At 41.1% G+C, this 24,905-nt stretch overlaps 1 protein-coding gene across 1 annotated transcript; it reads left to right on the top strand.

Moving 5' to 3' along the window:
- The first annotated feature begins 2,760 nt into the window (after positions 1-2,760).
- On the top strand, positions 2,761-24,193 carry LOC111230464 (dual specificity testis-specific protein kinase 2-like). Its single transcript, XM_022757212.1, has 12 exons — positions 2,761-2,877; positions 3,384-3,512; positions 3,615-4,206; positions 13,819-13,940; positions 14,514-14,562; positions 16,422-16,568; positions 18,880-18,962; positions 19,417-19,507; positions 20,468-20,551; positions 20,818-20,904; positions 21,033-21,126; positions 22,069-24,193. Exons 3-12 carry the CDS (start codon positions 4,000-4,002, stop codon positions 23,280-23,282), a joined length of 2,178 nt encoding a protein of 725 aa, XP_022612933.1. The 5' UTR covers positions 2,761-2,877; positions 3,384-3,512; positions 3,615-3,999; the 3' UTR covers positions 23,283-24,193.
- Positions 24,194-24,905: the final 712 nt, after the last annotated feature.

The following is a 24,905-nucleotide window of genomic DNA, read 5'->3' as shown; positions in this document are numbered from 1 at the left end:
GAAATTGTCCCAATTTCCTAAACTGCTTGAATGCAACACAAGGATGTAGCAGCAGCATCTGCTTGCTCTGCAGTGACATCACCCTATGACAATACTGGGTTGATTTTGGATTTATGAGCTCATCAGCTACATTTGTGGCTTAAAGACACAAGTTTTGACACAAAGATGGTGTTTTTGTTGTTGTTGTTGAATTTGTTCATGTAGCAGGGAAGAAACAGAGACATTGAAAACTGTTTTAACATCTGATATTTCCTAAATCAGCTTTTTGTTGCCTTTTGTTTCAAAGTTATTATGTTCACAAAAGTGTATCCAAACATAATTTTTTTTCTTTTTTTTCAACTTTATTAATGAACAAATTGTACAAAAAGTACACATACACATTGATATGAGAGCTGATAACAAGGATTCCGAAAACTACACAAGAAATTATAATTGAAATATTAAATGCACATTTGCACAATAAATAAATAATAAATACTATTAGAAAAACATCAAATAGTCATACATAAGCAAATATAGTCAATTTCAAGGGGTTTCGTTGAAAATATTCTTATAACATTCTAAAAATCAGATGCTTTTTTTATTGTTTATAAGGGACAAGGAATCAAGACGGATACTAAATTCCATCAAGAAAAGGGGGAGAGAGAGTTGTGAATTTAAGAATTTCTTTTTATGAATAAAGAATTTTCCAAATAAAAATAAAAAACGTTAATAACATAGTTAAGAGTTTTTTCATTCGTCATAATAATATATTATATCTTTTAAAGTAAAATGATGGGACACTTTAGTATTATGAAAAATATAAGCATTTAAATCTGGCCAAAACTTCATTACAATTTTACATTGAAAAAATAAGTTGGCAAAAGTTTCATCAGCATGTCTACAAAACGAGCAGGAATTATCAATGTCAGTATATTTGGAGATTATGGAATTTACAGGGCAAATTTTATGTAAAATTTTGAAATGAACTTCTTTGACTTTATTAGGGATGCAAAATTGATGTGGTAATAACCAAGTTTTATTCTAATTTATTTCTTCCAAAAGTGAGTTCCAATTAAATTTCCCTCTTGGGGTGATTTGTATCCACACATTCATAGTCCATCATGATCCACATGGTGATGTAAAAAGTGAAGTCATACAATGGGGAACTATTGCTCCTCCAGGTGAAACCAAGCCATGATGTCACTCTTGCTGCCTTTAAATCACCCAGTACTGACCTCACCTTAACCCTTGATTATTTTAGAAAAGAATTAAAACTAAAATTGTCAATTAATGTGATTATTTAGTTGTTGTAGCATTTTCCTCAGATATCACAACTCTATGCATTTATTTATTCATTTATCTATTTATTGTTTTGCATTCATTTGATGGTGTCTGTTGTGGGCAGAGTTCCTTCATCACTTCCTCTAACGTGAACAGGAAAAGCATGTCACTAGCACACAGCAGGAAGAGGAAGAGGAGTGAGAGGAGATCACATGAAAATGGTTTATATTTCTTATTCTCTATTTTCTTTTTTTCATTTTTTGTTTTGAAATTATTTTTGTAATTATTCTTATTTTGAAATAGTGTATCTGCTTAATTTTACATTTATTATTTACTATGATTATTGGCTTATTTATTAATTTATTTATCGAAATGTGTGTCATTGCCAATAATGTACTTCCGGCTCAGCGGCTGCTGCGGTATCGGTTTTCCTTGTAAGTGTCAGGTCTTTCAGGCCTGTGATTGGGCAGAGAAACTGATTCCAGATCAGCTGTCAGATTTGACTCTGCCTTTTCATCTGCTCCAATCAGAGCCGCTCACTCAGCCTTGGCGTATGTGCGCCTGGTGTCAAACTCGAGTTAGAGAAAATCACACAGGAAGTTTCACGACTTTGTCTTCGAAATAAAAGTCTCAAAAGGATGATATGTTAAATGAAAAGAATGTACGATTTTTTTTTTTAAACTAAAATTGTTTTCTAAAAAGCACTCATTACACAGCATGACACTTTGTACAGCCACATTCATTCAGTGTCCCATAAATTTTTGTATTAATTTCATTACATTATGAATGACAGAAATAAGTCTGTAACGTCCTCTTATATCATGTTCATATTACACATAAACTAAGTGTAGTTTTGCATACAGCAGGCTTTAAACTGGATATCTTCTTGTGCTATTAACGTAATAAACCAGACCTACATTTAATTAAGACTGAATATTTCTATCTTATTGTCACTGTTTGATTTACCTCTCAGTTGTTCTGTTCATAGTTAAAACCAGCATTCACCTAAGAGTATAAATATACTCCCCTAAACCCTTAAATTTTGTCCAAATATATATGTTAGTTGAACATAGTGGTAAATTAGTTGTATTTCTTACAATGTATCCATAATTGTATATTACATTACATATATCACATGTTGAAAATTCATATAGCCATCATTATGTTATAAATGTATAATTTTTTCACTTACTGAAGAATAATTGATCATTTGTGTGTTGATCATTATTTAAAATATATGTGCATTTTTAAAAGAAACAGAAGCATGAACTTGTTGAGTGAGCGAGGTAATACTTCTATATTTTTTTAATTAAGATAGTATTTTATTTGAAATCAATGTTGTGCTTTTTAACTGATAAACAATTTTCTTTAAAGTGCAGCTATGCATGCTGTTGTGGTTGAAATGTTTTATTATGAAAATTCCAACAAGAAATCCTGTGTATCACTCTCGCTAGCTTTAACGTGATGGTGGTCGCTTCGCTAAGCGGCTCGGGAAGAAGGAATCCAGACAGGATTATCAACAGCAGACGCCGCCAAGCGATATTTCTGGCTTTAGTTTACCTTCACCGGTCGGACTGCATCGACATTTCCATCTAGACCAACGTGAGGAGAGAGGTAAGCCGTCGACTCTGTCTCTGCACCACGCTTGTCATTGACAGCTCCCGTTATTAACAGTAGCTAGGATTTTTTTTGCTATCGACTAGGAGAAATATTTCGATGTGCTACATTCTCCGGTTTATTTAGCCTCGCTCACATCCTTATTTACAATACGCAGTTGTAAAAAAAAAATTAAATAATAAAAACATGGCTGAATGAGGTCTATGATTATTTGTTAGCTTGACAGTCCGGCTGAGCGGTGCAGGTCGACGTTATCCAGTGGAGGTTATGGCTTTTCGCCCCGCCAGCGATGATTGCCTGTGGCTAGTAGCCTCATGGCTATCGAATACACAGCGAGCAAAGGAGCCCGGGCTGGATACAGATGATGCTCTCAATATGACAGAATCAGTGCATATATGTCCCGTCTGTACAAAGTGGTGATATTGATCATCTCCTATTATACATTTAGCTGCTGTAAACCTGTGGTATATTCGTGCCTATATCCCTGTAATACTCTTACACAGGGACCTTTGTATGGCAGCTGGCTGCTGGCCCTCCTCTCTCCCGGTACCGTGCAGCTGTAGCATCCGTCGTCACAGCCTCCAAACTGACGGGATGACTGAGAGAACCGAGCCCCCTCACACACCAACACGGTGAGGAGGGTTCACAGGGATTCTTCAAATCGCCGTGGCACAGACATGGAGATGTGGAGGGACATAACTGTTCATTAGTGTGACTGTTGCTTCTCTCTGCAGAGGTCAGGGTGAGCCCCACATCACATTAGCAGCTGGTGGACAGTGTGGATGAGTGAACCCAGGAGCTGTGGTTGACCCTGTCCTTCACTAGGGTGCTGACTTGAGTAGATGTATACATAATATTTTTTCTTTAATATTTGAGCAGTAACCCAGGATATGCTGCGGCCTTCATCAGGGTAAATCTGGAAAGCAGAGGCAATCACAGAGTTGCAGTCTTGTGTACAGATATATCATCAGGTCATCCACAGAGAGGGTTTGATCATCCACATTATGATGGTGGGAGTCCCCATCACCTCATGCCTCAGGACTCCTGCGGTCTAACAGACATCTTGGTTCCCCTGTGGGAAAGACCAGAGCAACTGGAGCACGGTGGTCTGTCAGCACCATGGACTACCATGCTGAGTGCTGCTTCTGCGACCCAGAGGACGGTCATGGTGGCCCGGATGAGCCACCGCTCCACAGTATCCACGCGCCCAACCGGATCCGCCCGTCCTCGTACCGAGCCCTCAGGAGCGCCGTGTCCAGCCTGGCCCGCATCGACGACTTCTTCTGTGAGAAGATTGGTTCAGGATTCTTCTCTGAGGTCTTCAAGGTACGTGACCTCTTCTCTTGATTGAGTAGTTTGAAAAACACGATCCTTCAGTTATGATGCAGTTTATCTCATAATTTAATTGATAAAATACATGGTACGCTTGGGCCCATAATCGATAATATAGAATGTCACAATATTTCCCGCTATATGCAATTTTTTTTTTTTTACGAAACATACTTCCCTGCTCCCAAGTCCAACCCTTATTTCACTGCTTTGCTTACTGTACATTGAACCTTGGCATGTGAGAAATAAAACTTTGAACTGCTGTTTAATGGCAGTATCACTTATACAGTATGTTGTACAATGCTCTAATTATATATATATATATATATATATACACAATACAATACAATACAATAATATTATTAAACAAATGAGAAAATACAGCTATATAATTATATTATTTGCATATTGCAATGTATTGAGATACTAAATTTACACTTTTTTTTTTTACACTTACTCACAATTTATACTACCCTAATATATGGTATGTTTACTTACTTAATCTGATGTGCAGTATTCGAGTTCACCTCAACTGTAACATAGTCAGAGGTGTCAGTCCCATATGTTTCGTCAAACTCTGATTGCTACCATATGAGATAACAAAAAAACTGAATGAATGAACAAACTAAAGACTAAATAAGACTTAAGACTGCTTAAAAATGTATGAACGGTACTAACACCTCCATAAAAACTAGTTCTTCTTAGTTCTAAACGTCAAAAAATGTCCCTTAAGGCCCCTCCAAGTTGATCCGCATCAAGTCTTCAGTTGTAGACCCTCCATGGGCTACTTGTTGAATTCCTGTGGTTTTGGCCCTTTGCACTGTTGGACAACATTGTTTCAGCGTCATCCTTTTGTAATACTTTTTATTTTACAGTTTGCACACATCTATTTTGACACGTGATTGAAGATACAAGTATTTGCTGGTGTGGCAGAAACATTGTCATGTTGAGCTGCTGTAGAAACTGCTGGTGGTCAAATTCAGTCCTGGCTATTTTTGTTTCCTCAATATGCAAATATATAATGTTAATGACAAGTGTTGAAAAGAACACAGCTTCATCCTCCAAGAAAAATTTACGTGTAGTAGATCTTGAGCAGCTTCCACCTTCTTTTTACCAGAAGCTTGAAGGACGTGTAGTTAACTTGTTAATCATTTTTATCTCCACTATTCCACAATGACACACCTTGTTATATATGTAGAGGCAGAAAACCTCTACATTGTCTTTAGGTAGCTGATGACTGGTAGTTATCATTCATCATTCAAGTCTCCCTAAGGATACTTGTAATAACTTTGGTGAGCCTCTTACTTTTGATCTAGTGCCATCATCAGGTCAAAGTTTAAACTTGTCATTCATGATCAGATATGTGCAAAGCTAATGACGTTTGATGCTTTGAGTTTACTGCTGATTAGCAAATGATAGAAAACGTGAATATTGTCAACATTGTACCATTGAACCATCAGCACCGTAGCTTCGTCATTGACTTTCACACATAGTTCAAAGCACCACTGTGGCTAAGGCTTAGTTCACAAAACTATATTTTCATATAAAACACATTCCTTTGCTACGTTTTCACCTCCTGTCATCACTACTCCAGAGTTTTCACCACAGACACTTTTGGAAACTCAGTTGAAGTTTGAAAAACTGAGTTTCAGTACTGATTCTAAAATGATACTTTAACTACTTTAAAAGTTTTTCTACAGAAGCATTAATTAGTCTTTTGACATAAATGTATGTTAGTTTTAGTCATTTGATTATTGTCAGTTTTAGTCTAGTTTTCAGCAGTAGAATTTGAATGTAAATTTTAGTCATGTATTTTATCATTTCTACGTCTTGGTTCAGCTTGAGAAGAGCAGCTGGGGGAACAGCTATAGAATATTCCTCTATCAAACATCCTGGAGGAGATTTAGGTGACTGACAGCCAACATTAATTCTGTACTCATCCCCACTGTTGGCCTAGAAACACTAAAGTGATGTTGCGTGTTGCAGTTATGGGACAACGTCACACTAATGTTGATGTCAGTGTTTAAATGATTTAGTTTTTCTTGTTTTCAATGTAGTTGTCAGCTAAAATATGTGTAACAGCATTACGTACACTTACACTGAGTGGAGTATAGTCTGAAACTGACAATATCATGGTCCAATCAATCAAACAGGTAGAGAGCAAAGCTCCATTACCAGCTCTCAGCTCTGGACTGGTTTTGATACTCAGTGTTGCAGTGTTGGAGTCTTTCATAGCCTGGCCAGGCTCTGCTGATAGGTCCTGAGTAGTAGCATCACTAATGTATCACACTTGTGTTTATTTCATTAATTTTATATGTGCTTTATATTTCACTGTGCTGTTTCTTCTGTGTGTTTGTCTGTTGCATCGGTGGCATGTAGATAAATGTTGATTTGTGTTCATTCGTGCCTATTTCAGACCTCAACATTAACTTTTGAGGCACTTGTCCTTTGGACGAGTAAATTTAGGCACAAAAGTAATTTGTTAATTACAGTAATTAACCTTTTATGTCTCAGAGATGGAGACAGTCAGAGCTGCAGCCATATTGTTTTCAGGTTATCCATCTGTCTCATTCTTGTGGACACGATATCTCAGGAATGCCTTGACAGAACTTTTGGTAAAAACTTTCACTTGGACTCAAGAACAAACTGACTAGATTTTGGTGGTCAAAGGTCACAGGCCAGGGTCACAGTGACCTCGCAATTATGACAAGTTTCACACAAATAGTTCATATTTTATATGACTCTGGATGTAACCTGAAACTAGTCTGAGTGGAGGAGGCAGACAACCACGAGGAGGTGATTCTAGTTTTCATATTTGTTTAAAAACAGGCAACGCAGAGTGACACCACTGAATGTTCAGATAAGTCTACATATAGAGGCTTTAGACGGGACAAACTAACCTTCAGTTTACATGTACCTTGATATCCTTGAAAGTTTGTGATTTTAAGGCAAAAAAATCAAGGCCTTTTAAAAGATTTTGAAAATCAACATATGTACTCATGGGTCATTGAAAGTGTTTGAAAGTGTATATTCTGTTCCAAAATAGAAATTAAAGTATTTTTGATACTTGATATTTTATGTTAGTGAATGGTCTATCTGCAGCTGTCTGCATCTCTGTAACACAACACAACTGAGATGTGTTCACACGTTCATTCAAAATATTGTTTTTAAATGGACGCAATCTGGGGACAGTGGCGGGTATGCTAGCAACAGATATTCACGTCAATTTAGAGCTGAGTTAGAGCTAATGAGAGTCACATAATACGAAGACTAGGGACCAGGGTTTTTCCTGAATAGAGAATTGGGAGGCGGCCGCCTCCGTCAAATTTCATGCTGCAGTTGCGGCTGTACGCCACTACGGCAATGTTTTTCCCCAGACAAGTGGACAAGCCTTAATGACAGGCTTGCTGGACAACAGGTCCCACTGTCCAGACTAAGTAGATTACTCTCACTCCACGTGTGTGTGTGTGTGTGTGTGTGTGTGTGTGTGTGTGTGTGTGTGTGTGTGTGTGTGTGTGTGTGTGTGTGTGTGTGTGGACATCCTACATTTTCCTGGTAGGTAACCTGTATGTATGTAAATCACCTCCTGACCATCAACTCCAGACTGAATGTTCCAGGCAGGACCATGTAAAGTCATAGATGTAGTTAAAGTGTTTGTTCAGGGCGAGGGTTCATACAAAGTGGATTGGTGTAGAATATGTGTGTTAAAGTAGTTTGAAGAACATAAAATTATCTGTATATTTAAAGAAGCTTCATATGTAAAGTTGTTAAGTACATATTCACAGATGATTTAAATTAAATAAATACCTCTGGTAGCCCTCAAGGTTTGATTCCTAGTTGTTGCAGATCCCAACAATGTCGAGTCTGGGAAAGATAGAAAACAAGCGTGTTTCCCAAAATGTCTGTTTTTAATAAAACATCTCATATGTAGAGGGGCAGCCCTTGTTGTTGGATTATTATGGTACTGTTAATCAGAATGTAAAAAGACAGGAAGACAAGATACTAATTATAAATGTAAAGGGAAATATAATATAAATTTCATGATCTGAATAACCCTCCTCCTGCTGTACAGTTTCATGGGAGTACAGCAAACGTCAGCCAGGAGTTAATAAGGCAGGGTGGCCTACCTCGGTGAGGAAAGGGTTAATGAGGAGGAAATAAAAAAGAGCTCAGTGCTCCTTTACACTCTTCAATCATTTGTGAAACACCTCATTAAGTTTTCTGCCTCTTGTCGTAGCCGTTGTTACTGATCACTTTATTTGACACAGTAGAGCTGAACAACTACGGGTAAAATTGAAAAATGAAAAGCCTGTCTATTCAGTCTGTTAAAACTGAATTATGTCATTATGTCATTTCATCATTCACTCATCTTTACCTCTTAACATCTGTTATTATATTAGGCAGCATCCTGTTCCAGTATCTTTTTGCACATCCTCTTGGACAAATTTGGAAGTATACTTGTTATCTTTTGACAGATCAGGAATTACCTGTTCAGACCCCTTCACTTTACTGGGTCATATCAGTCTGCACTCAGTACTCAGACAAACTGGGATTTCTAACATACAAGAATATACAGTATTGCAAGGCAAAATAAAAAAAAGAAAAGCCAAATCTGACATAATTCCACACAAAACTCAAAAAATGGACTAGACCAAATTATTGGTACCTTTTCAAAATTGTAAAAAATAATAAAAAAGCATTTGACGCTCCTTTAATTTGTATTTTAACTCACCTGTGGCAAGTAACAGGTGCTGGCAATATAGAAATCACACTTGCAACCAGTTTAAATGGAGAAAAGTTGACTCAACCATTGTGTTTGTGCCTGTCTGTACCACACTGAGCATGGAAAAAAGAAAGAAGAGCAAAGAATTATCTGAGGATTTGAGAACCAAAATTGTGGAAAAGCATGGACAATCACAAAGCTACAAGTCCATCTACATAAACTCATTCATGGTTACAGGAAGTGATTGATTTCAGTTATTTTTTCCAAAGGGTAGGCTACCAAATATTAAGTTGAGGGTGTCAATAATTTTGTCCAGTCTATTTTTGGAGTTCTGTGTGGAATGATGTCAGATTTGGCCTTTTTTTCTTTGTTTTTTTGTGTTGTTCCAATGCAAACAAAAGAAATAAACATGTGATACCAAAGCATTTTTAATTGCAGTAAATTTCTGGGAGAAATGGTGCATTATCTGAAAGAAGTACAGGGGTGCCAGTATTTTTGGCCATGACTGTATATAATTGAATGTAATTTTGTGTGCTTGTGTTTTCCCTATCTGTATCTGTTTTTGGATTTGTTGCATTTCTGGATTTTTCCTTTCCCGTTTAGTTTCCCTTAATATTTGTGCTTTCTCTTTTCTATGTGCTTTGTCCTTCAGGGCCACTGTACAGAACCTCTACTGATTGAATGAGCACTAATCAATGATAATGGATCAGAATTCAGTCAATGCTCACATTCTATTAGATTTATCATCACTGTTAAACTCTGAGCTCAGTGTTTTCCTGGTACCTCTGCACTGGGTCATTGTGTGTTCTTGTGTGTGTGAGTGTGTGCGTGTGTGCGTGTGTGTGCTTCCTGTCAGCTGCAGGGTGAGGCCTTAGTAATGGCCCAGTGGATTTGAGCAGATCAGAAGGAGTGATGGGAAATCCAGAAAGCCTATTAGTGCCACTCTATTAATACACACACACACACATGCACGCGCACAAACACAGACACAAATACATGCACTTACAAGCCCAGAGACTGGCTGAACATTGCAGGCACAAATACTCAGATACTAATTGATACTTAAAATTAGCATTGGATTAGATACTCATTTGCAACAGTATGGATACCAACAGTGCCGTCTTTGCCTCCTCGAGTTGACACAACTTCATACAGCAGCACTGCAGACAGGCAGGCACACAGCCCTTCACCTCACTAGCAGCTGAACACATGAACGCTAGTTGACGTTTACAACACCGAGCTGGTGTCGTTAGCATAAAATTACATTAACATGGCAAGAGCTGCTGCTGAAGGACCTTCGCAACCTGTTTAAGTTGAAAAAGAAAAAAGCAAAAGTGCCGTTTGGAATTATTTTGCATTATTATTTTGCTTACCTGGACTACCTCAGACAGCCTAAAAGTAGTTTTGTCATTGATGTTATTGTTTGTATTGTTCTAATCTTTATTTAAAACATTTTTATGCATCTTAATTTTTTGTCATTTTTTCTTGCCATGGTTTCGAAAATGGTATCAAGTACCGAGTATTTTCCTGGGTATCGGTATCGAGTTTGAAATTCATTGTAGATTAAAAGCCCAAAGAAACTTCTCATTAGCTTAAAAGGTGACTAGTTAGCACCCCTAAGTAGCTTTCCTAACCTCAGCTCCCCCATGGTCAACATCCTCCTTTCTCTTCCCAACCAACCAGTTTAATAGTCATCAGGAAACTGAAATATAATTTAACTATCAAGATGTATGTGTACAGGACAGATTAGAGTTTAGTCTAAGCTTGTACCTGGTGTTCACTTACTGGAGAGTAAGTGAAGATGTAATATCAGTGCAGCTAAGTCCAGTAGCTTGCCTTTCTCTTGGAGCCACTAATTACTAAAAGAGGATCTTAACACTGCACATGCAGGTAGTAATGACAAACAGCTAATTAACGTGACTTCCTATGAATGTAGCTAATGTTACATAGCAGCCAAAAAACCTGCTGTTAGCATTAGCCTTACCTAGGGAGATGTTTGCTAGGCTAACCCCCTTCACTTCTCCAGCAGTTGGGGAAACAACATATGACTTTTCTTGGTCTTGAGAAGGTGCAGCTTTTATTAACTGACACACTGCAGGCTTTACTGTACATTTATTGCCTTAGTGACAACTTATTACTTACCCTTTCCTCTGCTCCGCTCCATTCACCGCTTCACCGTCACTTTTCTGCGGCTTGCTGGTTGCTTGTTATGCACTGCCCTGTTCCCTAATGGAGCTATGCTACTCTCTGTCCTTTGAAGAATGAGGAAAGGGTCCGGGAGGATTTAATGCATGAGTTGATTAAAACAATTCCAAGATAACATTGGGTGTCGCCGTGCTCACACAGTGTGCGAGTGAAAATCATTAGTAGCCTGTTGACATTAATGACTTTAGCGGTGGCGTTGTCCAAACTTAAGGTTCTAACAAAATTCTAAATATAAACTATCAAAATTGTTTTGATGTAAATACACTGAACACCAGTAGTGGGCAAAGTGTGTGTGTATATAATTAGCAGCCTCGTACCTATGACCAAATCACAGCCGTGTTGATATTCAGTACATCACTCCCTCTCGTGTGATATTTCTTTTATAGCACCATAGTTGGTATTCATATAGTTGAATAAGTAACAACAGATTGTGATTTTTTATTTTTTATTTCATCATTTATTTTGCTACGCCAACACAAATAGTTCCACAACCGGATTAGACTGTTGCTAAGCAACACATGAACATTATCCTGACCTGCACAGTGCACACTAGCTTGCTACTTTGTCTACACGTTACCTCAGGTGTGCGTTGAAGTATCCAGGCTTCTTCCCTTCATCCTGTTTTGATGAACATAACATCATTTAACTCAAATTCAAATATTATTTCTGGAAATATTTTCATTTTTGCTTGTTACAATCTAAGATAGATAATGGCCGTTAATGTAACGCTAATTAACGGTTAATAGAACACCTGTAGTGATCTGTGATAGTGACCTGGAGTTATACATGTGCCTATAAAAGTGCCTCTTGTCCAATCAAATTACTTGGTAGGAACCAACAGTTGTATAATATTATATATAATATAATATAATATATTATATAATTTATATATATATATAATATATATAATATATAGGTATAATAAGGAGGTTGATGCCTCTTTATTGGTACACCTTGCTAGTGCTGGGTTGGACCCCCTTTTGCCTTCAGAACTGCCTTAATTCTTTGTGGCATAGATTCAACAACTGGAAACATTCCTCAGAGATTTTGGTCCATATTGACATGATAGCATCGCACAGCTGCTGCAAGATTGTCAGCTGCACATCCATGATGCGAATCTCCCATTCCACCACATCCAAAGGTGCTCTATTGGATTGAGATCTTGGTGACTGTGGAGGCCATTTGAGTACAGTGAACCCATTGTCATGTTTAAGAAACCAGTTTGAGATGATTTGAGCTTTGTGACATGGCACGTTATCCTGCTGAAAGTAGCCATCAGAAGATGGGTTCACTGTGGTCCTAAAGGGATGGACATGGTCAGCCACAATACTCAGATAGGCCGTGGCGTTCAAACAATGCTCAGTTGGTACTAAGGGGCCCAAAGTGTGCTAAGAAAATATCCCCCACACCATTACACCACCACCACCAGCCTGAACCTTTGATACAAAGCAGGATGGATCCATGCTTTCATGTTTATTCCAAATTCTGACCCGACCATCTGTATGTGGCAGCAGATATTGAGACTCATCAGACCAGGCAATGTTTTTTTCCAATCTTCTATTGTCCAGTTTTGGTGAGCCCATGCAAATTGTAGCCTCGGTTTCATGTTCTTAGCCGACAGGAGTGGCACCCAGTGTGGTCTTCTGCTGCTGTAGCCCATCTATCTATCAGCTCAAACCAATCTGGCCATTCTCCTCTGAACTCTGGCATCAACAAGGCATTTTTTCCCAGAGAACTGCTGCTAACTGGATATTTTCTCTTTTTCAGACCATTCTCTGTAAACCCTAGACATGGTTGTGTGTGAAAACATAACAACAACAAATAATTTTATGTTTTGTATTTTAAAATGAAAATGAAATAACCACTTTTTTTTCTATTTACATTATCATATGGAAGTGTTATGGCCTCCAAAAATAAAGCTCAAAAGGTGCAGGAGGCTGCAACAAATGTAAAAAGGACACCAGACAAGAATAACATTTCACCCAAGCTTTATTGAAATACCCCCAAAATATTCAAAGTTTATCAACCCAAACCAAAGGACACAAAAAGGACTGGAGACCCCGGCCAAAATAAACAAAAGACAGGTAAACGCTGGGCCAACCACGCAGTGGGCCGTCGCTCCCAGCGCTTCCTCCTAAACTACCTAAACCCAACTTAACCTAAAACAAAAGACGAATAACATGACTACCCGTAATCTCCAGCCCGAAATAACATAAACTAAAATAACAAAACCCCACCACACCGAACTGTGTGTGGAGGAACGAACCCTGCTTGGAGAAAGAAGAGAGGACAAAAGAACCTTCACCCAGGTACAGCTGTCTGTGTGTGTGTGTGTGTCTCCTCCCTTGTCTCTGCACTCTCCGCCCCTCTTATCCCCTCCCTCTGTCCCCGAGTGCTGATTGCACCCAGGTGTGCACGAGGCAGAGGGAACTGGGAGGCAAGAGTAGCAGCGAGAGAGGACAGGACATCAAACAACCAGGGCACATGCAACACCCCCACCCTAAAATAAGAAAATTATTATTATAAAACTGAAATGAACACAGGACCTGAATAGTGTGAACGTGTTTTGACCTTTGCTGCGTGAATCATGTATTCCTGTGTTTATGCAGCTTTTCATCTGGACTGTTGTCCAGATGAAACACTGCATCTCACTGTGAACCTTCTCTGTTCTCTCTTTCCAGGTGCAGCATCGAATCACAGGGCAGGTGATGGCACTGAAAATGAACACGCTGGCTAGCAACAAAGCTAACATGCTACGAGAAGTTCAGCTCATGAACAGGCTCTGCCACCCCAATATACTCAGGTCGGTACTTATGTTTATCTGGAAACACTTCCAACATATGTGATGCCTTTATTTTAGCAAGTAGGTTTAGTTATAATGGGTCAGGTTATTTTGTCTTTATGTGAGAGGTGCTATACAAAGACTATTTTCTAAGATGATGTAATGAAGAGTGGCAACACATCTTGTTCATAATATTTAGTCTAGTTCACTAATCGCTTTATCACCCAGCAGCTTTAGCTATGCTAACATTGCTGAGCCTCTCAGTGAAAGCTAGACAAACAGTGATTGGTGAAGCTAGCTAGCTTGCTAACGTCAACTTATCATACAAACACATTCCATGTTATTATGCAGCAAGAATGGATTAGCTCAACATCACTAGCCTATATTGTGTAAGCTAGCAAGCTGAAAATTATATTACGCTTTTCTAGACTTAATATAACAAAAGTATTAAATCACTCAGTTCAGGCTAGGACAGTTTCAATAACAGCATGTGGGAAATGTCAGGAATGTCAGGTGCGATAATGAGATGTGGAAAAACTATTGTTTCTAAAATGTAAAATATGATCTACAATTTTTATTTTCTTCACTTCTCAGGTTCCTTGGGGTTTGTGTGCATGAAGGTCAACTCCACGCTCTGACTGAGGTAAAATGTTCTCCATGTTATACTCCATGTTTCCTCAGCTTCTTGAAATATATTAAGTGTTATATCTCTACCTCTGTCACTCTCGTTGCTTTGTTTATACATACTTTGTTTGTGTGTCTGTCTGTGATAGACAAGTGATAGATAAAATAACTGAAACAGCACATGGCAAAATCATACAAAATAGTACAGTGGCAAGAAAGGTGTCTGAACTTTGTGGAATGACCTGATCTTCATCTAAGTCACAGCTGTATGCATACACAGTGTGTCTAAGCTGATATCACACAAACAGTTAATAATCTTTGTGTCTATGTTGAACACCGACATTAAACATTCTCAGCTCTGGTAGAAACAGTCAGTGAACCCTTGGGTTTAATAACTGGTTGAACTTCCTCTGAAACCAGCTCCTCCAGTACCTGGTGATCAGAGCTGCTCAATTTTCAGGAGGAGGTTGGATCTTATAGAACTGCTTCAGTCTGACAGGTTCTCTCTCTGAGCTCAGTCCACAGCAACAGAAAGTGGATTTTCCTTGATGTTTAGGGGGATTGTCTCGCTTCATCAGCAGCTTCTCCTGAGCTTCAGCAGGTGGACAGACACCCAGCTCCCTCCACCCTGCTCCACCTGTGGGAGGAGGTTTTCTTTTCGTGTTGGTCTGCAGAGACCTGTTTACACAACACACAGAGCTGATGTCCAGTCTCATCAGTCCATCAAACAGTTTCCTGTAGTGTTGTGGAGAGTCAAACTTCAGCTCAGGGATGCAGCAGCTTCCTCTGTGGTGTCCAGGGCAACGGGACTCCATGCTCCATGGTGTGTGTGTGGTAGACTCATGAACAGAGATGTGAACCAACCCCAATGATTCCTTTAAGCCTTCAGCTGTGACTCTTAGGGAACACACTGTCTGCATTGCGTGTGCGTGGCAGCTGACATCGCTGAGCTGCTGCGGGGAAGCACGTGTGTGTGTTCACATCGGCTGTGTATCTGCTGTGTCTCTGCTGCTGCAGCTCTGTCTCTCTACATAGAATTTACATGTTACTGAATGTTGGATTTCTCCTCATTGTTAATTAATTTCTGATTTATTTTTGACAGAAAATATCACTAAAATGTCACTGTCTCCACATGCAGCTGCTAAAATGGTTAAAAATTATATTCATATTTTTTTATGTCTGTATCATTCTCAGATTCAGCCAGGCCATAGAAACTACAGTGGAAGGAGTCAGTTTTATGTAATGTTGCTGCTATGATGTCACTATGACATCGCTAGATCTTTTCTCTGTCTGTTTTTATGGCATGTGTGAAAACTAAGCAAGAGACTGAATCTCAAGATCTCGCCACAAAGCTGCGATGCGTGAGACGCCGTCTCTCGCAGGCAGTGTGTCCGCACTAATCCATTAACATGGGCACCAAAGTGAAAATCAACACGTTCCGCAGCCATGCTCACGCCACGTATTGAGTGTGTTCCTGGCCTCACTGAGCACTCTGTTATGAGCTTTTGGAGATATCTTAGCTGGACGTCCACTTTTGGAAACTAAATCAATTCCATTTACAGACAGTTTGTGTGACTGTGGACTGATGACCTGTGACCCTCTCAGCTTCATGCTCATCAACTCATCTTCATCATCAGTCTCTGAGATCTTTGTTGTGCAGCCTGGTTCATATCAGCTGATGTTTCTCTAAATGTCTGTGTCTCTAACCCACAACCTCCAGTCTGGTTTCTGACTGACTCCAGGTCTGATTACTCCAGTTAGCTTCTTTTAATGTCATTAGTCGAGAGGTTCACTACTTTTTACAACTACAGTGTGAATGTTTGAATGATGTTTTCAACAACAGCACAATGATTTCTGTGTCTGTGTTTGTGTCTGTAGTATATAAATGGAGGTAACCTGGAGCAGCTTCTAGACAGTGATCTGCACCTGTCGTGGGACATCAGGATCCGTCTGTCTCTGGACATCGCCCGGGGGCTGCAGTACCTGCACAGCAAGGGCATATTCCACAGAGACCTCACCTCCAAGGTACAGCAGTACAGGAGGACACAGGATACAGCAAGGGCTGTCAAATGTTGATCGTTAACTAAAACTGTTAAAACATTGTCATGAGTTTATGTTGAGGCAAATACACTTCACAGAAGATCCACCAGGTTCTAAAGTGAAAGGAACAGTTTCCTGTATCTCCGGCTGTTGTGTGGAGATGTGTGAAAAGAAAGAGGTGGCACAAAGTAAATGAATGACATTTCCCTCGATACTGAAAGATCCAGGGACAATCAGGCAGTCATATGCTGTATATACAGTACCAGTGCTGTTATTAGGGACTTTAAGCAGCAACGGTTGAGGGGATGGCTACGGCGTGATGTGATGATGTAGATTCTATGTTGACACTTCCTTTTCCAGTTTATTCATAGACATTTTAGTACAAACTGTTGTTAATCTCTCCAGCTCACAACCTCACCGTGCTGTGTATTGATGAAAACATGATGCTGTCTGTGGTGCTGAAGTAACAAACTCCTTATCTGATATTAAATTGTCTGTAATGCAAATATTAAGAGCTCTCAGACAGAGACAGACAGATTATAGCAATGTTCAGAGCGACCTCTGTTTCCTGAAGTAGTAAAGTAGTCATTGTCAGAGTTAAATGTTACTTAGCGATCTTTGATTTCCATTACTATGGCAATGCATTGGAATGTATATGGGCGCTGTAGCCGTCACTTCAACTGTTGCTGCTTAAAGTCCCTAGTGTCAAACCTCAGCAACTGCATGGGCCAGATGTATAAATAATGCAGATGCCATTTCTCAAAAGACGAGTGTGTGCACCTCACATGGACCTCAGTCCAGGTGTACACACAGTGTTCTGGATCCAGCTGCAGATTATATGGAAGGTGAGAGACGTAATGTACCACCTGTTTGTGTTATTATTTTTGAAATCTACACAGAAGCACATTATAAGTCTAATTTTAAATATCTGCTTATGAGAGATGAACTGTACGTCTACATTTGTGACATTATTTCCATGTTAATGAATTTTATCTCAGCTGTGAAACACTTTGTGACATCTGTCACTATAAATGAATCATTGATCATCCTCTTGATGTTTGATAATGGTCAATGAGACATCGTCAATGATGGTTTACAGATAAAAGTTAAACCAGATTCAACACTGACCTAAGTCATCCAGTCAGGCCCGGCAGTGGCCAATCAAATCCATGCATACAGGTGTTCCTGGTGGACTACCGTGTCACAGGAGTGACTTCACAAAAAACTGTAAAATCCTGTGCCAGAGTTATAAACTGCTATAAACGGCTGTGCAGTATCTGAGAGGATTGTTCAGAGCCATGCATCAGTTTCTCCACCTGGACTTCCTGCAGTCTATTTCATGTCTCAGCAGTACCTGAAGTCCACCAACACAGCCCATTACATTGTTATGCCCCCGGCCCAGTGACAGTCAGGGCCGCAGACAGGTTGTTCGTCCGTCCCATCCTCGTGGACAGAAGGTAACAGTAACACCTTGAGGAAACTCCTTTAAATTTGGCAGAAACATTCACTTGGACTCAAGAATGAACTGATTCAAATTAGGTGGTCAAAGGTGAAGGTCACTGTGACCATGTTTTTGGCCATAACTCATAACTCACAAATTCATACACTAATTATGACACAATTTAACACAAATGTGTAACAGGAAACTAGAATCATCTCTTTGCAGTTGTATCTCTCCACCAACCAGCAAAGTTGCACGAAATATTGTTACAGTCTCCCCTTCCTACAGCACTGAATAATGTCCAAAAGTGTTTTTGCAGAACATTATGATGTCACAGTGAAGTTGACCTTTGACTCTTTGGATATGAAATGTTACTTCATTTTATCCTTATAGACATTTGAGTTAAATTGTGTCATAATTAGTCAATTAATTTTTGTGAGTTTCGGCCAAAAATGTGTTTTGTGAGGTCACAGTGACCTTGACCTTTGACCATCAAAATCTAATCAGTTCATCTTTGAGTCCAAGTGAATGTTTGTGCCAAATTTAAAGAAGTTCCCTCAAGACGCTACTAAGAGATCACGTCCACAAGAATGGACGGACAACCGGAAAACTATATGCCTCCGGCACAGAGGCATAAAAATGATGAAGTGCTGACATTTTATTACCAAAAGGTCAAAGGTCAACTTCACTGTGACATCATAATAATGATCAGCAATGCAGTATTTTTACATTTAAGCTATGTCTAATTTTGGCCTAAAAGCTCTATGCAGACATTTCCTCTGCTACATGTGGAACAGGCAACATGTGGAGAAGACAATATTTTTACTTTTTACTCCTGCCTGTTCCTCTGTGCAGAACTGTCTGGTCCGCTGTGACAATGGCATGTTCACTGCAGTGGTGGGAGACTTCGGCCTGGCAGAGAAGATCCCTGATTACAGGTCAGTGTGGTGAAACCCAGAATCCTGATTCCTCCTCTGCTGTCGTCGTCTTCATGAAATAACTGTATTCAGAGAGAAAGTCTGATGTCACTCTGATGTGACCCAGTTAGTAGAGACTGTGTGACAGATGAGTAGTTGTTAGTTGTCCTTCAACAGGTGATCATGTGTAATTCAGATATTAAGAGACAAAGTTGATGTGTCAGAGTCATCTCATTCTGTTTTTTACCTTATATTTCAATAATTTATTCCAAGAGCAGATTCAAACATTTATATATATATATATATATATATATATTATATATTATTATAATTAACTAATCATTCTCACTGCTGTTATTTTGTTCCCTGTGCATGTAAAACAAAGCATCTAAAATGATCCGTGTGAACAGAGTGAAACAGTAAAAGCTGCTTCTGCTGGATCTTTGCTTCACACATCATCTCGGTGTCTTTGCAGTGACGGTGTGGAGAAGCAGCCTCTGGCTATCGTGGGCTCCCCGTACTGGATGGCTCCTGAAGTCCTGAGGGGAGAGCTGTACGATGAGAAGGTAAACCTGCTTTACCTTTAATACTGCGCTGTGCTGCAGTGTTAAAGCAACACTGTGTGACTAGATTCTGCTGTTACGACTTATAACTCTTGTCTTTTATTCTGTGTCATAAGTCGTAAACACCAGGTTCCTTCCCCAGGGCCAGTTTAGAGGATAGTCAGGTCAGTTTGGTTCTTAACTCAGGTTTTGGTAACCCGGGTAGATCACCATGGTAACCTAGGCTGTACAGCAAGCCTTCTTCGGAGCAGGTCAACTTCAACAGCCAAGCTACTGACCAATCAGATCACTGGATAGACTGAGTCACAGTTCCTACAGGATCCTGACGAGGACAAAAGGAATGCAATATATAAATATTGAATAATATATATAAATATATAAATATTTTACAAACTCCAAGACTTTCACTGTGTTCACTCTGGTTTTAAGAGACATTTTCTGGGCCGCCCCAGTGGCTCACCTGGTGGAGCGTATGCCACTTGGGCTCAGTCCTTATCGTGGCAGCCTGGGTTTGAGTCCAGTCTGGGTTCTTTGCTGCGTGTCATCCCCTCTCTCTCTCCCCAACTTTGCTGTCACTCTCTCACTGTCTCTATCCAATAAAAGGCATAAACTACCAAAATAATAACATAAAAAAAGACAGCGTTTATGAAACTAAATATAATAATTACTATTACAGCTTTTTAAGTGTCTCTTATTCCTGCAGGGATTCCTGACAGTGTTGATGCTTTTGCACCAGTGTTTCTCAAACTCCTGAGAGCCAGAGTGAAGAGTGACGTGGTCACGTCTCTTGGCTCTGGTTAAAAGTCTGGTACAGTCTGGAGACAATCAAAAGATTTCTGGTTGAGACCAGTAAAAATACAAATACCAGCAGCTTTAACCTACAACTGTTGGCACTGGTAGCAGTTCAGTACTGTGTGAATTCCTGCAGGGTCAGAGCTGACAGTCATTCTCTCCTCTGCTCAGGTGGATGTGTTTGCGTACGGCATCATCCTGTGTGAAATCATCGCCCGGATTGAAGCTGATCCTGACTTCTTACCCAGGACAGAGGTAGGAGTCTGCAGTGGGGTGCTGGGTGTGTGTGTGTGTGTGTGTGTGTGGTAATTTGTGCAAGGTGTAATTGTAATGATAATTATGCTGCTTTATACAAGCTTTATCTGCACACTGTGTTTAGTTTACAGATTTGTAACAGCAGGACACATGGAGGAGTCAAGGTTTTACACTGAGTCACTGAAACACTCTGTGTGTGTGTGTGTGTGTGTGTGTGTGTGTGTGTGTGTGTGTGTGTGTGTGTGTGTGTGTGTGTGTGTGTGTAGGACTTTGGTCTGGATGTGGATGCATTTGAGAACATGGTTGGGGACTGTCCACCTGCGTTCTTTAGCCTCGCGGTCACCTGCTGTAACGTGAGTACACACATTGTCTCAGCTCAGTCAAAACACAAACTACTAAGGTCTCTAAATGAATGACACTTTTATTAACGAGATACTCAGTCAACACCATCATCATCACATGGTATGTGGATGTTTTTCAGATGAGTGCAGAAAGGCGCCCCACGTTCGCTGACATTGTCTTCACACTGGAGCGCATGGAGATTGAGGAGGAGAGTGAGAAGCCCGTCGAACTCGGTGGGTCAAAGGATGAAATGAACAGTTTTTTAAAAATGTTCTTTTAAAGTACTTGTGTTTTTACAGCATGAGTGTCATAAAACATGTCATTAGTTGTTCTTGACTTCAGTATTAGCCATATGATAAGATATGCGCTGACAACATGTTGCAGCAAGTCCTTGTAGCTCGTAGTTTTTTGCAATAGATTTGTATATATTAGTATATTTTTTGTCGATTGATGTTTTTTATTCTACATCATCGTTTCGTCTGACGATGGAGAAAATAATGTAGACAAAGGAAGAACTCCTGGCTTTAAAGCTTACGAGATATGGAGTTAAACATCCCATACCGGCTGAGCTGAAGAAGCCGTACCGTGGATGCAGAGCCGGGGCTAAGCTAAAGGCTAGGAGATGGAGATATAAGCCTTTTCTACCATCGATCCTCATGGGAAATGTCAACTCCCTGGCCAACAAGTGTGATGAAATGTAGGCACTTGTGAAGAACCAGCGAGCATCCATCTATCTATCTATCTATGTATGATGTACGTAAACGCACCATCCCTCTGTGTTGAACTAGAACGTCTGCGTCATAGTAAACAAACGGTTAGAAAAGAAGAAAAGAAAATGTTATAGGGTGAATGTGATGCTGAGGAGCTGATGCACCAGTTAGAGCCGCAGTTTACTGAGACTGCGTCCACATTACTACGTTTTAAAACGCATCTCTTTTGCTATGTTTCCACCTGCTGTGCAAACAACTCTGGAGCTTTCGAGCACCGAAAACTGAGACTTTCAGAATCTCTGGTGGACCCGTTTTATTTTAACATCACATTGTTTAATTTTAAAATCATGTGAAAACCTTCAACCCCTGGTAGCAGCATGTGTCATTTATATTTTCTGTCACTTTCTCACCTCCACCTCTCTCATCCTCCTCCCTCTTCTCTCCTCCCTCCTTCCTCCTCCTCAGAGCCGGTGGCAGTGGACGTCAGCCCCTACCGGCGCCGCAGCTCTCCATGCCACCCCGCTGACCGCAGCCAGCAACGGCAAGGATTGGCGAGGAGCCAGTCAGACATGTTACCCCCGGCGACCCTGACCCCCCCTCTCCTGGGTACCCCTGCGAGGGTCAACCCCTTCTCTCTCAGACAGGACCTTAACGGGGGGCGGTGTAAACTCTTAGACACACCCAGCAAGTCCGTCATCTCCCTGACCTTCACTCTCCCAGCGCTTCGCGACCTGTGCGCCTCCCCTCATCTTCTCAGAGGGACGCCGGGGATGCGACCGCCGCAGAGGAGGTGCCAGTCGCTCCCTTGCACCCCAGAGCTCAGCCGGACTGTAGCCTCGCCAAGAGACACGGAGGGGAAGGAGGAGGACAAGGACAAGGACATCAGAGTGGCAGAGGATGTGGAGGACAGGAGCGAGAAGACAGAGTTGTCAGAGAGGGTGGATGAGAGGCTGCAGGTGGAGGTAACTGAGAGGAGAGAGCTGTTACGGGAGGAGGCGGGACTGGGGGAGGATTCAGGTCTTCCTGTGGAGTTGGAGATGGTCTCTCTGGAGCGGCTGGAAGAGGAGGACGAGGACGAGGAGAGTGTGAGTCTAACAGAACCCATGGACTGCACCAAGTCTCCAGAGCCGGCAGAAGGAATCCTGGACTGCATACCAGGAAGACCCCTGCTCACCTCCTCCTCCTCCTCCTGCTCCTCTGTACGAACCAATGGCTGGCGACTTCCCATCTGCAACGGACCGCGCTCCTCGCCTCCTCTGCCACGGCTGGACAACAACAACGGTTCAGCCCTCGTGATTGGCCAGCAGGTGCAATGGGGTGGGGGAGGGCAGGCTAATGGTTACAATGGAGCCCAGGTCCTGTCCTCAGACCCTGGCGGCCCCGCTGAGCAGGATGAGGTCATTTCCTGTCCAGGCTGCTGTCTGGTAGGTCTGAGTTTCCCCTCAGTGTGCCTCCGTGGTTCAGCTGCCGTGCCTGCCCCCCGCCGAAGGGCTTCGTTACCACGGCAGCGACCCTACCGCAACCTCAACGGTACCATCACCGGTGGCAGCACTTCGTCGTCAGCAGTAGCCGCCATGGCAACCAAAGCTCTGCTGTGTCGCAGCACAAATGGTCTGGTAGTGGCCGGGCCCTCGGTGCCATGTGAGCCTGGCCGCTCACTGCCAGAGGCCCAGACTTAGACCCGCTCAGAGGGGGACGGACAGACACGGCCCCTGGCCTCTGAGATGTGAATTTAAAAAACAGGGAAGCATGTTAGAGTGCCACCTGGTAGGCTGGAGGAGTAAACACAACAAATCAATGTGACAGTGAAGAAGGAGGAGGCGGGAGGTGGAATGAACTCAGCTGGACCGGAAGGGGGCCAAAGGTCATGGTCAGGGTCAACTACACATCACTGCTGCTAGAAAAGGTGCTGACCCAAACAGAGCAGCTAGTCCGACCAACAGCGACAAGCTCTTTCTCTGCTGAACCACATCAAACCCAACTCAACCGGCACTCCACTGTGCCGGCCTCAGTCCTGCAGGCCGACATGACTGAGTGAACAACTTATAGATTACTGTCAGTTTATTATAACCTGGCTCTTATTTTTGTAGTTCTGGCCAGTGGAGCGAGCAACATTCAGATGAGTCTGATTTGTAAGAGAAACAGATGGTGGACAGGAGAATAATGTGCATGACTGTCCATTGTAAACATCCATGACAGTTTACAGACCTCTGTCCTCTCTCAACAACGTCACCATCATGGATATAAATGCTGGTCAAAGCTACAAAAATAGGTCCCTTATAACTAATACAGCTAATAAACAGGGATTATCCTTTACTAGTACAGATGTCTTTGGTAACAGGTAATTCACTGTCCCTCGCTTTATGGAGGACGTTTGGTAGAACTGCTGTTGTGCACTGCAGTCCAGGTTCTTGGTGGCAGGAACAGAAAATGACAGAGTGAATGTGGTTTACCTCTGCCAGCACAGTGTGACTGCGGGTGATGTGCACCTGCAGCACAGTTTTTGATTCTATTTAACTGATTAACATTAGCTACAGGGGGAATATTTATAAAAATGAATAAAGATTAACTTACATTTACATTTATTTATTTACATTTTTATAGCAGCTGACCTGTGTGTGTGTGTGTGTGTGCGTGCGTGTGCGTGCGTGTGTGTGCGTGTACGTGTGTGTGTGTTTGTGCGCGTGTGAGAGAGAGGGAGAGAGAGACTGTTGCTTCGGGGGGACTTAAGGGAAAAACTGTCTCGTAAACTCTTTATTTTTGCACTTGAGTTGGGAGCACTTTGCAGTGAGACACCATGCTTTTACTCGAGGTGGTGCTTTATCTGTGCTTCTGGTGTTTTATATGTGCGTCTGGCCCAACAGACAACCCCCCCACATGTATTGTGTGTGTACATATGCATTTTGATGACACTGTTGTAACTCGGCATGTGAAGCAGGTTTGAATATTTATTGTACAGATCATTCCACACACTGTGTGTGTATGTGCTTTTGAGCGAGAGGTAGAGTGACGGATACTTGACAGGATCACTCTCGTCCCTTCATTTCTCACGTTAAAACACGGTAATTGCTTCATTTCCATGTTTTGTTCGATACAGCTAGAAACCTGCCTGCAATAATCTGGTAATAAACAAATATGGTTGTGAAACACTGTTCTGTTTTTCATTAACATTTCCCAGGTAGTTGAAACTATCAGAGCACCAGAAGGGAGATGATAGTTTGGTGGAGGGAACATTTTCTTTTATGGAAAATCAACATCATAAAGTTAATAAAGTTTATATTAGTGATAAGTAATAATTAATG

Source organism: Seriola dumerili, unplaced genomic scaffold, assembly GCF_002260705.1.
Source record: "Seriola dumerili isolate Sdu_G_001 unplaced genomic scaffold, Sdu_1.0 BDQW01000267.1, whole genome shotgun sequence".
Lineage (NCBI taxonomy): Eukaryota > Metazoa > Chordata > Actinopteri > Carangiformes > Carangidae > Seriola > Seriola dumerili.
The sequence above is the reverse complement of the archived record's forward strand: the minus strand, read 5'-3'. Positions and strand labels throughout refer to the sequence as shown.